Source organism: Nomascus leucogenys, chromosome 2 (genome assembly GCF_006542625.1).
Source record: "Nomascus leucogenys isolate Asia chromosome 2, Asia_NLE_v1, whole genome shotgun sequence".
NCBI classification, from domain to species: Eukaryota; Metazoa; Chordata; class Mammalia; order Primates; family Hylobatidae; genus Nomascus; species Nomascus leucogenys.
The window spans coordinates 103,486,503-103,499,519 of NC_044382.1; the positions used below are offsets into that span (position 1 = coordinate 103,486,503).

The window sequence follows — 13,017 nt, forward strand, 5'->3', positions numbered from 1 at the left end:
ATTTTCTTTAGCCAATGTCCAATGGAGACAATTTATTATGCAAGTGTGTGTCTATTTGCCCCATAATGACTTATAGAAAATTAACTGTATACTTAGGAGATTCTCTTTTCAATCTTCTTATAAACTATCCTCTTATAATTTCAGTAACAACTTGATTATTTCTTGTTCCTTTCTGTGGAGGAAAGAAACAACTAGAGGTAATACAATGGTGATATGAGGGGAAGAAGTATGCCTAGTGATTGCTGAAAGATGAGATTTCTGGCTCATGTGCCAGTAGTAACAACTTAGGGAAAAGGGTGGGATATGTGCTGTTGTGACAAAAGTAGAAAAAGGTCTGGTCACTGAATGAACAGTCAGAGCCTAGGAGCAAAAAAGAATATAAGTACCTAGAGATGTAAATTAAAGAAAAGCTGGGCATGAAAATAAAACAAGGAATAGGGCTCAGAATAGGAACTAGGTTGTAACTCCTCAAGTTCTTCTCTTTCTTTTAATTACATCAAATGAGAGGAAAGACTCCCCACCCCCACCCCACCATTTTTGATAATCTAATAGAGATAGGAATTTTTCTCCCCCATCACCTTCACCCTTCTCATGTTCCAAGTAAAGCATTTTGCTTGCAGCCAGAAATGGCAGATCTTAAATAATACAATTTTTAAACAGAAAGACTGGGTTCTGTGTAAGTTCTCCTTTCTGTTAGCTTATACGGAAACTTGTTTTCATATGCTCCCAAAGTGCACTAAATCAGTTGGCAATACCAAGCACGAGGGATACACTTCATAATCCTTCTAAATGACTGGCAAGAGAACTGTCCTGGAGAAGAATGCTCCTGCTAGCTCCTCCTTCCCTCTATCTCACTTCTATCATATTATCAATAGATTAGAGTGGTGAACAGCAGAACACATCTCTGGTGAAAATTCTCATCAGACAAAGAAACATGATAAAACTCAGTAAATAGGGATTTCCACATTAGTTTCTAAAAGGAAAAAACAAATAAATGGCTCACCTTTATATACAATGGCTCCCTAAGATGATCAACCAGAACGCAAGCTTTTTCTTCCCACACAGGGTTGAGGTTCTTGTGTATTATCTTACTTCTAAAAACTTCTTTTCCTCCGATTTTAAACTTCACATATGGATCACTCGTCCCTGTCAAATAGATACAGATTGATCCATGTTAATCATGCCTTGGTTTGGAAGCAAGATAACCACTCATGAAAACAACAAAAAGTATTTAAAGGAAGAAAAGTTAAATGAAAATTATCTATGCAAAAATAAGAGGTAAGTGTTTTCTTATGAATTTTTTATTATATACTGAAGTGATAAATAATAATAATTATTTCATCTTCTGATCTTAATCCTGTAACCTCGTCCTGGTAGTTAAAAACAGTCTATTCCAGCAATCCCACTAGTGGACATCTACCCAAAGGAAAAGAAATAATTTTATCAAAAAGATACCTGACTCAAATATTTATCACAGCACTTTCCACAGTAGCAAAGACATGGAATCAACAGACTATTGGGCTAAAATGTGATATATATATATATATATATATATATATATAAATGCATGCCATGGAATACTACTCAGCCATCAGAAAGAAATCATGTCTTTAGCAGCAACATGGATGGAACTGGGCTATTACTGTAAGTGAAATGACTCAGAGAAAGAAAGTCAAAAACAACATGTTCTCTTTTACAAGTGGGAGCTAAATAATTGGTACACATGAAGACAAAGAATGGAAAAATAGACACCGGAGATTCCAAAAGGTAGGAGGATGGGAGAGGGGCGAAGAATGAAATACCACCTATTTGGTACAATGTATATGACTTGGGTGATGGGTATTCTAAAAGCCCAGACTTTGCCACTATGCGGTGCATCCATGTAACACAACTGCACTTGTCTCCCTAAATCTATTTTTTAAAACCACACTCTATTGGACGTTGAATGTGTAAATTTAATTAAAGTTATAAATCATAGAGATTAATCTGATATTTCTCTTGATATCATCTGGTCAACTATAAAAAGATGTTGAATAATCTTCGCTGATTTAAATAGTTTTAAAAGCATATATATGTTGCTAAAATTTTATACTAGTCTAATGGGCTTAGGAAAAGATGCGTGTTAAAGTGGGCTTCATTTCATCCTTGGTCCCATATTTTTTCTTGCTCAGAAGTTTCAATTTTAGAATGTTAGGAAGGGGTGGAGGTCTCAGAGAAAGACATCAGGAGAAAGGCAAACACATGTTTAATAAGTGAACTGGATTCTTTGTATTATCCCTTGACACCTCCTAAACTCCCTATGATGATAAAGAAAATCAGAGTTGATTCCCAGGCAAGATGGCCAAATAGGAACAGCTCCAGTCTGCAGCTTCCAGTGAGACCAATGCAGAAGGCGGGTGATTTCTGCATTTCCAACTGAGGTACCTGGTACATCTCGGTGGGACTGGTGGGACAGTGGGTGCAGCCTACGGAGGGTGAGCAGAAGCAGGGTGGGGCATCATCGCCTCACCCAGGAAGTGCAAGGGTTTGGTGAACTCCTTCTCCTAGCCAAGGAAAGCTGTGAGGGACCATGCCTTGAGGGACTGTGCTATCTGGCCCAGATACTATTCTTCTCCCATGGTCTTCACAACCCACAGACCAGGAAATTCCCTTGGGTGCCTATGCCACAACGCCTCTGGTTTCAAGGGCAAAACTGGGCAGCCGTTTGGGCAGACCGAGCTAGCTATAGGAGTTTTTTTTTTCATACCCCAGTGGCACCTGGAATGCCAGTGAGACAGAACTGTTCACTCCCCTGGTAAGGGGGCTAAAGCCAGGTTGCCGAGTGGTCTTGCTCAATGGATCCCACCCCTGTAAGAGAAAAAAACAACCCCATCGAAAAGTGGTCAAAGGATATGAACAGACACTTTTCAAAAGAAGACATTGATGTGGCCAAGAAACATATGAAAAAAAGCTCATCATCACTGGTCATTAGAGAAATGTAATGCAAATTAAAACCCCAATGAGATACTATCTCACGACCGTTAGAATGGCAATCATTAAAAAGTCAGGAAACAACAGATGCTGAAGAGGATGTGGAGAAATAAGAATGTTTTTACACTGTTGGTGGGAGTGTAAATTAGTTCAATCATTGTGGAAGAGTGTGTGGCGATTCCTCAAAAATCTAGAACTAGAAATAGCATTTGATCCAGCAATCCTATTGCTGGGTATATACCCTAAGGATTATAAATCTTTCTACTATAAAGACACAGGCACATGTATGTTTACTGTGGCACTCTTCACAATAGCAAAGACTTGGAACCAACCCAAATGTCCGTCAATGATAGACTGGATAAAGAAAATGTGGCAGATATACACCATGGAATACTATGCAGTCATAAAAAAGAATGAGTTCATGTCCTTTGCAGAGATATGTGTGAAGCTGGAAACTATCATTCTCAGCAAATTAACACAGGAAGAGAAGACCAAATAGTGCATGTTCTCACTCATAAGTGGGAGTTGAACAATGAGAAAACATATGGGCACAGGGAGGGGAACAAAACACACTGGGGGCTGTTGGGGGGTGGGGGACAAGGGGAGGGATAGCATTAGGAGAAATACCTAATGGAGATGACAGGTTGATGGATGCAGCAAACCACCATGGCACATGTATCCCTATGTAACAAATCTGCACGTTCTGCACATGTATCCCAGAGCTTAAAGTATAATTTAAAGAAAGAAAGAAAATCAGAGTTGTCAAGTAAGTTGTTCACGGATACAAAGCTGGCAAGAGATGGAGTTAGGATTCCAACCAAGGCTATTTGACTGTAATGCCTGCACTATTTCTACTACACCTACAAAAAGGAAGGGCCTTCACATATGTACGTATATATTATACCATTTCTCATCTTTGTGTGAAGCTGATGAATGAGACCAATCTCAACCTACAGAGCCTCTGCTGCTGTTAAAGATTCCTGGAGAAGGTAACTTAGTGATGTCCTTAAGTAAATCATTCCAGTGTGTAACAATCTTCACCATAAGAACATAATTCTTTATGAAAGGCCTGACTCCTTTATGATAAAGTTTGACCGCATTCTTCTTCTTTAGTCTACATTGAAGCTACAATTAATTACTATAGTCTGTATAATTTAAAGAAAAAGGTGAGAATTGTCTATTCACCTCCTTAGCTCACTTTTTGATGTGATTTTTTTTCTTGCTAATTTGTTTGTGTTCATTGTAGATTCTGAATATTAGTCCTTTGACAGACGTATGAATTGTGATTTTCTCCCACTCTGTGGGTTGACAATTCTCAAAAGAGATATACAAATTATCAACAAACATATGAAAAAATGGTCAACGTCACTAATAATCAGGGAAATGCAAATCAAAACCACAATGCAGTACCACCTTACTTCTGCGCGAATGGCTATAATAATAATAAAAAAGAAATAGATGTTGGTGTGGATGTGGTAAAAAGGGAACACTTCTATACTGCTGGTGGGAATGTAAACTAGTACAACCACTATGGAAAACGGTGTGGAGATTCCTTAAAGAACTAAAAGTAGAACTACCATTTAATCCAACAATCCCACTACTGGGTATCTACCCACAGGAAAAGATGTTATTATACAAAAAAGATACTTGCACATGCATGTTTAAGGCACCACAATTTGCTATTACAGAAATGTGGAACCAATCCAAATGCCCATCAATCAACAAGTGGATATATATACCCATATATATACACATATATATACCCATATATATACACATATATATACCCATATATATACACATATATATACCCATATATATACATATATATACCCATATATATACATATATATACCCATATATATACACATATATATACCCATATATATACACATATATATACCCATATATATATACATATATATACCCATATATATACCCATATATATGCATACCCATATATATATATACACCCATATATATATGTGTGTGTATATATACCCATATGCATATATATATATATGTGTGTGTGTGTGTGTGTGTGAGATGGAATAGTACTCAGCCATAAAAAGGAATGAATTAATCGCATTTGCAGCAACCTGGATGGGATTGGAGACTATTATTCTAGTGAAGTAACTCAGGAATGGAAAACCAAACATCGTATGTTCTCACTTACAAGTGGAAGCTAAGCTATGAGGATGCAAAGGCATAAGAATGACACAATGAACTTTGGGGACTCATGGGAAAAGGTGGGAAGAGGGTAAGGGATAAAAGACTACACACTGGGTACAGTGTACACTGCTTGGATGATGGGTGCATCAAAATCTCACAAATCATCACTAAATAACTTACTCATGTAACCAAATACCACTTGTTCCCCAAAAACCTATGGAAATAAAAAAGAAATATATATATAATAAATCTTTAAGCTTGAAAAAAATAAGAAAAATGTGAGGTGGGCTCTGAAAACTGGTGAAAGCTGACTCTCTGCTTCCAAGTTGGTACCTTGCTGCTGTGTCCTCACATGGCAAAAGGTGAAAGGACAAAAAGCCCTAGCTAGCTCCCTTGAGCCCTTTTATAAGGGTGCTAATCCCATTCATGAGGGCAGAATGCTTGTGACTCAAACATCTTCTAAAGGCTCTATCTCTTAAAACTATCACGCTAGGTCTTAGGTTCCAACATATGAATTTTGATGGGGAGGAAAACATACAGTCAAACTATAGCACTATCCATTCACTGATGGACATTTAGATTGCTTCCATATCTTGGCTACTGTGAATAATGCTGCAATGAACATGGGAGTGCAGATATTGCTACTAGATCCTGATTTCATTTTCTCTGGATAAATACTCAGAAATGAGATTGCCAGGTAATATTATAATTCTATTTTTTTTGAGAAACCTCCATACTGTTTTCCTTAATGGCTACACCAATTTAGATTCCCATTAACAGTGAACAAGAGTCATATTTTCTCCAGATCCTGTCCAACACTTGTTTTCTTTTTTTAATAGCCACCCTAACAGGTGTGATTTGATACCTCAGTGTGGTTTACATTTGCATTTCCCTGATCATTACTGATGTTGAGGACCTTTTCTTATGCTTCTTGGCTATTTGTATGTCTCCTTTGGAAAAAATCTCTATTTTGGTCCTTTGCCAATTTTTTTCTTTGTAATGGAGTTATTTGTTTCTCTGTTACTGAGTTCTAGTAGTTCCTTATATAGTTTAGATATTAGCTCCTTATTAGAGGTATGTTTGCAAATATTTTCTCCCCTTCCATAGATTGCTTTTTTATTTTGTTGATTGTTTCCTTTGCTATACAAAAGCTTTTCAGTTTGATGTATTCCCATGTACCTATCTTTGCTTTTGTTGCCTGTGCTTTTGGCATCATATCCCAAATCATTGCCAAGACCAATGTCAAGGAGCATTTTCTCTCTCTTTCCTTCTGGTAGTTTTTCATTTTCAGGTCTTACATTTAAGTCTTCAATACATTTTGAATTGATATTTTTATATGGTATAAGGGTCAAATTTCATTCTGCACTACTGGCATCTTTGTCAAAAATTAATTGACTACATATGATGGATTTATTTTTGGGCTCTGTATTCTGCTCTGTTGCCCTATGTGTCTGCATTTATGCTAGCATCATACTGGTTATACTGTTGTCTTTGATTTTTAGCTTCACATCACTGTGATCAAAAAAGATACTTGATATGATTTTAATCTTCCTATACTTCTTAAAATTTGTTTTGTGGCCGAACATATGATCTAACTGGAGGATATTTTGTGTGTGCTTGAGAATGATGTGCTGCTGAAAGATTATTCCATATGTGACTCTTAGGTTCATTGGGTCTAGAGTGTAGTTTAAGATTGATGTTTCCTTACTGATTTTCTGTCTAGATGATCTGTTCATTGCTGAGAGTAGGGCATTGAAGTCCCCTACTATTATTGTATTGCAGTCTGCCTCTCCCTTCAGATCTATTAATATTTGCCCTATATTTGTAGGTGCTCCAATTTTGGGTACATATATATTTACAATTGTTATGTCCTCTTAATGAACTGACACCTTTATCATTATATAATTATCATCTTTCTTTTACAGTTTTAAAGTTCAAACCAATGGCAAAGAAGTTAAAAACTTTGAAAAAAAATAACACGAATATTTAACTAAAGTAACCAATGCAGAGAAGTGCTTAAAGGAGCTGATGGAGCTGAAAGCCAAGTTTCTAGAACTACGTGAAGAATACAGAAGCCTCAGTAGCCAATGCGATCAACTGGAAGAAAGGATAAAAACAAATGGAAGAACATTCCATGCTCATGGGTAGGAAGAATCAATATCATGAAAATGGCCATACTGCCCAAGGTAATTTATAGATTCAATGCCATCCCCATCAAGCTACCAATGACTTTCTTCACAGAATTGGAAAAAAACTACATTAAAGTTCATATGGAACCAAAAAAGAGCCCGCATCACCAAGTCAATTCTAAGCCAAAAGAACAAAGCTGGAGGCATCACGCTACCTGACTTCAAACTATACTACAAGGCTACAGTAACCAAAACAGCATGGTACTGGTACCAAAACAGAGACATAGATCAATGGAACAGAACAGAGCCCTCAGAAATAATGCCACATATCTACAACTATCTGATCTCTGATAAACCTGACAAAAACAAGCAATGGGGAAAGGATTCCCTATTTAATAAGCGGTGCTGGGAAAACTGGCTAGCCATATGTAGAAAGCTGAAACTGGATCCCTTCCTTACACCTTATACAAAAATTAATTCAAGATGGATTGAAGACTTACATGTTAGACCTAAAACCATAAAAACCCTAGAAGAAAACCTAGGCAATACCATTCAGGACATAGGCATGGGCAAGGACTTCATGTCTAAAACATCAAAAGCAATGGGAACAAAAGCCAAAATTGACAAATGGGATCTAATTAAACTAAAGAGCTTCTGCACAGCAAAAGAAACTACCATCAGAGTAAACAGGCACCCTACAAAATGGGAGAAAATTTTCGCAACCTACTCATCTGACAAAGGGCTAATATCCAGAATCTACAATGAACTCAAACAAATTTACAAGAAAAAAACAACCCCATCAAAATGTGGGCGAAGGACATGAACGGACACTTCCCCAAAGAAGACATTTATGCAGCCAAAAAACACATGAAAAAATGCTCATCATCACTGGCCATCAGAGAAATGCAAATCAAAACCACAATGAGATACCATCTCACACCAGTTAGAATGGCAATCACTAAAAAGTCAGGAAAAGGCCAGGCGCGGTGGCTCACGCTTGTAATCCCAGCACTTTGGGAGGCTGAGGCGGGTGGATCACGAGGTCAGGAGATTGAGACCACGGTGAAACCCCGTCTCTACTAAAAGTACAAAAAAAATTAGCCGGACGTGGTGGCAGGCGCCTGTAGTCCCTTCTACTCAGAGAGGCTGAGGCAGGAGAATGGCGTGAACCTGGGAGGCGGAGCTTGCAGTGAGCCGAGATTGCGCCACTGCACTCCAGCCTGGGTGACAGAGTGAGACTCCATTTCAAAAAAAAAAAAAAGTCAGGAAAAAACAGGTGCTGGAGAGGACGTGGAGAAATAGGAACACTTTTACACTGTTGGTGGGACTGTAAACTAGTTCAACCATTGTGGAAGTCAGTGTGGCGATTCCTCAGGGATCTCGAACTAGAAATACCATTTGACCCCGCCATCCCATTACTGGGTATATACCCAAAGGATTATAAATCATGCTGCTATAAAGACACATGCACACGTATGTTTATTGCGGCACTATTCACAATAGCAAAGACTTGGAACCAAACCAAATGTCCAACAACGATAGACTGGATTAAGAAAATGTGGCACATATATACCATGGAATACTATGCAGCCATAAAAAATGATGAGTTCATGTCCTTTGTAGGGACATGGATGAAACTGGAAACCATCATTCTGAGTAAACTATCGCAAGGACAAAAAACCAAACACCTCATGTTCTCACTCATAGGTGGGAATTGAACAATGAGAACACATGGACACAGGAGGGGGAACATCACACTCCGGGGACTGTTGCGGGGTGGTGGTAGGGGAGAGGGACAGCATTAGGAGATATACCTAATGCTAAATGACGAGTTAATGGGTGCAGCACACCAACGTGGCACATGGATACATATGTAACAAACCTGCACATTGTGCACATGTACCCTAAAACCTAAAGTATAATAATAATAATAAAAAGAAAAAAAAAGTTAAAAAAAAAAATAAAGTTTGTCTTGTCTGATATAAGTACAGATACGCTTGCTCTCTTTTGGTTTCCATTTAAATAGAATATCTTTTTTTATACCATTACTTTCAATCTATATGTTTCCTTAAAGGTGAAGTAAGTCTCTTGTAGGTGTTATATAGTTGAGTCTTTCTCTTTTAATCCATTCAGCCACTCTGTCTTTTGATTGGATAATTTAATCCATTTATATTAAATGTGATTATTGATAGGTAAGACCTTATTATTGCTATTTTATTAACTGTTTTTTAGTTGTTTTGTAAATCCTTTGCTATAGTTATTTTTAATAATTTTGTCTTTGAACTTTCATAATAAATTTAAAAATGATTATGCACCACCATTATAGTATTAGAATAATAAGTATTAGTCAAATTCTGGATTTGACTATATTCTTATCTTTTCCAGTGAGTTTTATGCTCTCATATGTTTGGCTAAGAAGCATCCTTTCATTTCTGCTTGAATAACTCTCTCGATCATTTCTTGTAATCCAGGTTTAGGTGATGAACTTGCTCAGCTTCTGTTTGTCTGAGAAAGTCTGTATCTCTCCTTCATTTCTGAAGGAAAGACTTTCTGGGTAAAGTATACTTGGATGCCATTTTTTTTCTTTCTGCTGGAATCATCTGGTGCTAGAGTGGGCCTGGAGCCTAGGTCTGTGGCGAAGTCAGATGTCCACTTCACTCTCTTTTCCCTACAGGAGAGCTCTGAGCAGAGGAGATCTCTCTAGTCCTCATACTGTTCTGGTTTGGAAAATGATTCAGGTAGAGTGAAACTGTCCTTGCAGCCCTTTACTGTGCCTTTTCCCATTCTGTACTCCACTAGTGTGGTGTAACCTTCCACCTGGAATCCAGAGCTCAGGGAAGTATTTGTGTATGTGGATGGTTGTTTTTATCAGTCTTTCTGTGACTGGACAAGGGGTGTAATCTCCTATTCTGCCATCTTGCTGACGTTACTCTTCTTAGTCTCAATAAGTATTTGTTAAATAAGTAAATGAATAAGTGAATCTGTGTACAGAGTACTATCAAATATATCCTTGCTATTTGATAAATTCATGCACATTTGTTTCCCTTCCAAAATTCATGTTGAAACTAATCCCTAATGTAACAGTGTTAAGAGGCAGTGATTTGGAAGTGATTAGGCCATGAGGACTCTATCATGAATAGAATAATGCCCTATAAAAGGATTTGAGGGGATGTTTTCCCCTTCTGTCTCTTCCACCACGTGAGGACACAATGTTTTTTCCTTTCCAGAGGACCCAGCAACAAGGCAATATCTTTGAAGCAGAGAACAGGCCCTTACTGGACACCAAACCTGCCGGTGCTTTGATCTTGGACTTCCAGCTTCCAGAACTATGAGAAATCTATAACTGTGTATTTATAGATTACTCAGTCTCAAGTGTTTTGTTATACCAGCACAAACAGATCAAACAATCCTCATGCTGACTTGAGTTGGAAAAAGCATATATTATTAATATCAATCTATATTGCAGGTGAGGAACAATCTGTGATTTTATGTGACTTGCCTAAAATATCATAACAATTAAGCTAATAAGTGACAAGAATGGAGGGCATATTTAGACTTTCAGACCCCAAGCCCAATGTTTCTTCTATTCAGCAATTAAGGAAACCCAGACACCCATATTTTTCTTTAAAACAGTGGCATATAACTACTGTGTAAAAGTATTAAGCAATTGTTTCAATACTACATATAATACCACTACTGACAAGTATTTATTCTGGTCTATAAAGCTCTCATACTTTTGTTTAATCACCACTATCTCAGTGAGTCTACTATTGCCTCCATTTTATAGATGAGAAAACCAAGAAAGGTTAATAACTTGCTCCAAGTCATACAGTTAATAAGGATGTGGCTGGCTGGACGCAGTGGCTCACGCCTGTAATCCCAACACTTTGGGAAGCCGAGGCAGGCAGATCACAAGGTCAGGAGATCAAGACCATCCTGGCTAACATGGTGAAACCTCATCTCTACTAAAAATACAAAAAATTAGCCAGGCTTGGTGGCGGGCACCTGTAGTCCCAGCAACTTGGGAGGCTGAGGCAGGAGAATGGCGTGAACCTGGGAGATGGAGGTTGCAGCGAGCCAAGATTGTGCCACTGTGCTCCAGCCTGGGCAACAGAGTGAGACTCTGTCTCAAAAGAACAAAAACAAAACATAGTGTATATGTGCCACATTTTCTTAATCCAGTCTATCATTGTTGGACATTTGGGTTGGTTCCAAGTCTTTGCTGTTGTGAATAGTGCCGCAATAAACATACGTGTGCATATGTCTTTATAGCAGCATGATTTATAATCCTTTGGGTATATACCCAGTAATGGGATGGCTGGGTCAAATGGTATTTCTAGTTCTAGATCCCTCAGGAATCGCCACACTGACTTCCACGATGGTTGAACTAGTTTACAGTCCCACCAACAGTGCAAAAGTGTTCCTATTTCTCCACATCCTCTCCAGCACCTGTTGTTTCCTGACTTTTGAATGATGGCCATTCTAACTGGTGTGAGATGGTATCTCGTTGTGGTTTTGATCTGCATTTCTCTGATGGCCAGTGATGATGAGCATTTTTTCATGTGTCTTTTGGCTGCATAAATGTCTTGTTTTGAGAAGTGTCTGTTCATATCCTTACCCACATTTTGATGGGGTTTTTTGTTTTTTTCTTGTAAATTTGTTTGAGTCATGGACACAGGAAGGGGAACATCACACTCCGGGGACTGTTGTGGGGTGGGGGGATGGGGGAGGGATAGCATTAGGAGATATACCTAATGCTAAATGACGAGTTAATGGGTGCAGCACACCAACATGGCACATGTATACATATGTAACAAACCTGCACATTATGCACATGTGCCCTAAAACTTAAAGTATAATAATAATAAAATTTAAAAAAAAAACCAAGGATGGGGCAGGGCCCAGACTCAACCTCAAATCTGAGGGCTAGTTCAGCTAGTGCTTTTTCTTGTACACGATCACAAAGCCTTCTCCCATTTCAAAGTGTTGTTACAATGATCTATTTCTTTGTTCCCCTCAAAACTAGGAATAATGCTTTTACAAAAAATGCAGTCACACAAAATCTGGCCTTATTGGGTTTCTCTGTAGTTATTGGTAGTATACAATGTCAACTTCATTTAGTTTAGCTATTATATAAAAATGCTGATACAACTCTTAGTAATTTAGCACAGAGGCCTATACACTCAGATGTTAATCTTTTTGAGAAGCATTTTGGTTCTTGTTCCCTCCCAGAAACATTTTTCTCAACTACTGTGTAGGTTAAGTGTCAAAATGCCCTGAAGGTTGGGTTAGAGATGGTTCCTAGAATCCTGCTGGGTGGTCTGGGGGTCTTGATGGTGTCACTTCCATTATAAAAGGGAACTTAGATCACTATAGCTAACATTTATTGAACACTTATTATATCAGCTATCACATACCACTTAACAAGCCAATGCGATGAGTTCTATTGTTATCTTGAGTTCACAGCTGAAGAAACTGCAGCATGAAATAAGGGAGTAAATTCCCCAAAGTCATACAACTAGGCTGCTGGAACCTGAACTTAACTGCTACACTAGGCTATCTCCAAACACAACACTTCTCATGCTGGGTGTCATACCCATGATGACATTGGAAATATCCAATGGCTTGAAGAAGTAAAATGTCAGCTAACAAGAGTAGATCGAAGAGTTAAGTTAAAATTCAAGGACAGATTTTTCAGTCTGCAATAGACACAAAGATGTTCGAGACTGGTGTCAGAGAGAGACAG

General features: G+C 38.1%; 1 protein-coding gene across 4 annotated transcripts in view; it reads right to left on the bottom strand.

Moving 5' to 3' along the window:
- MCTP1 (multiple C2 and transmembrane domain containing 1) overlaps positions 1-13,017 on the bottom strand; it is a 596,589-nt gene that overhangs the window by 247,678 nt on the left and 335,894 nt on the right. For all 4 annotated transcript variants that reach the window (XM_030816935.1, XM_030816928.1, XM_030816920.1 and 1 more), the window contains exon 3: positions 1,004-1,146. In XM_030816935.1, the coding sequence (XP_030672795.1) occupies positions 1,004-1,146 (143 nt within the window). The remainder of the gene's footprint in view (positions 1-1,003; positions 1,147-13,017) is intronic.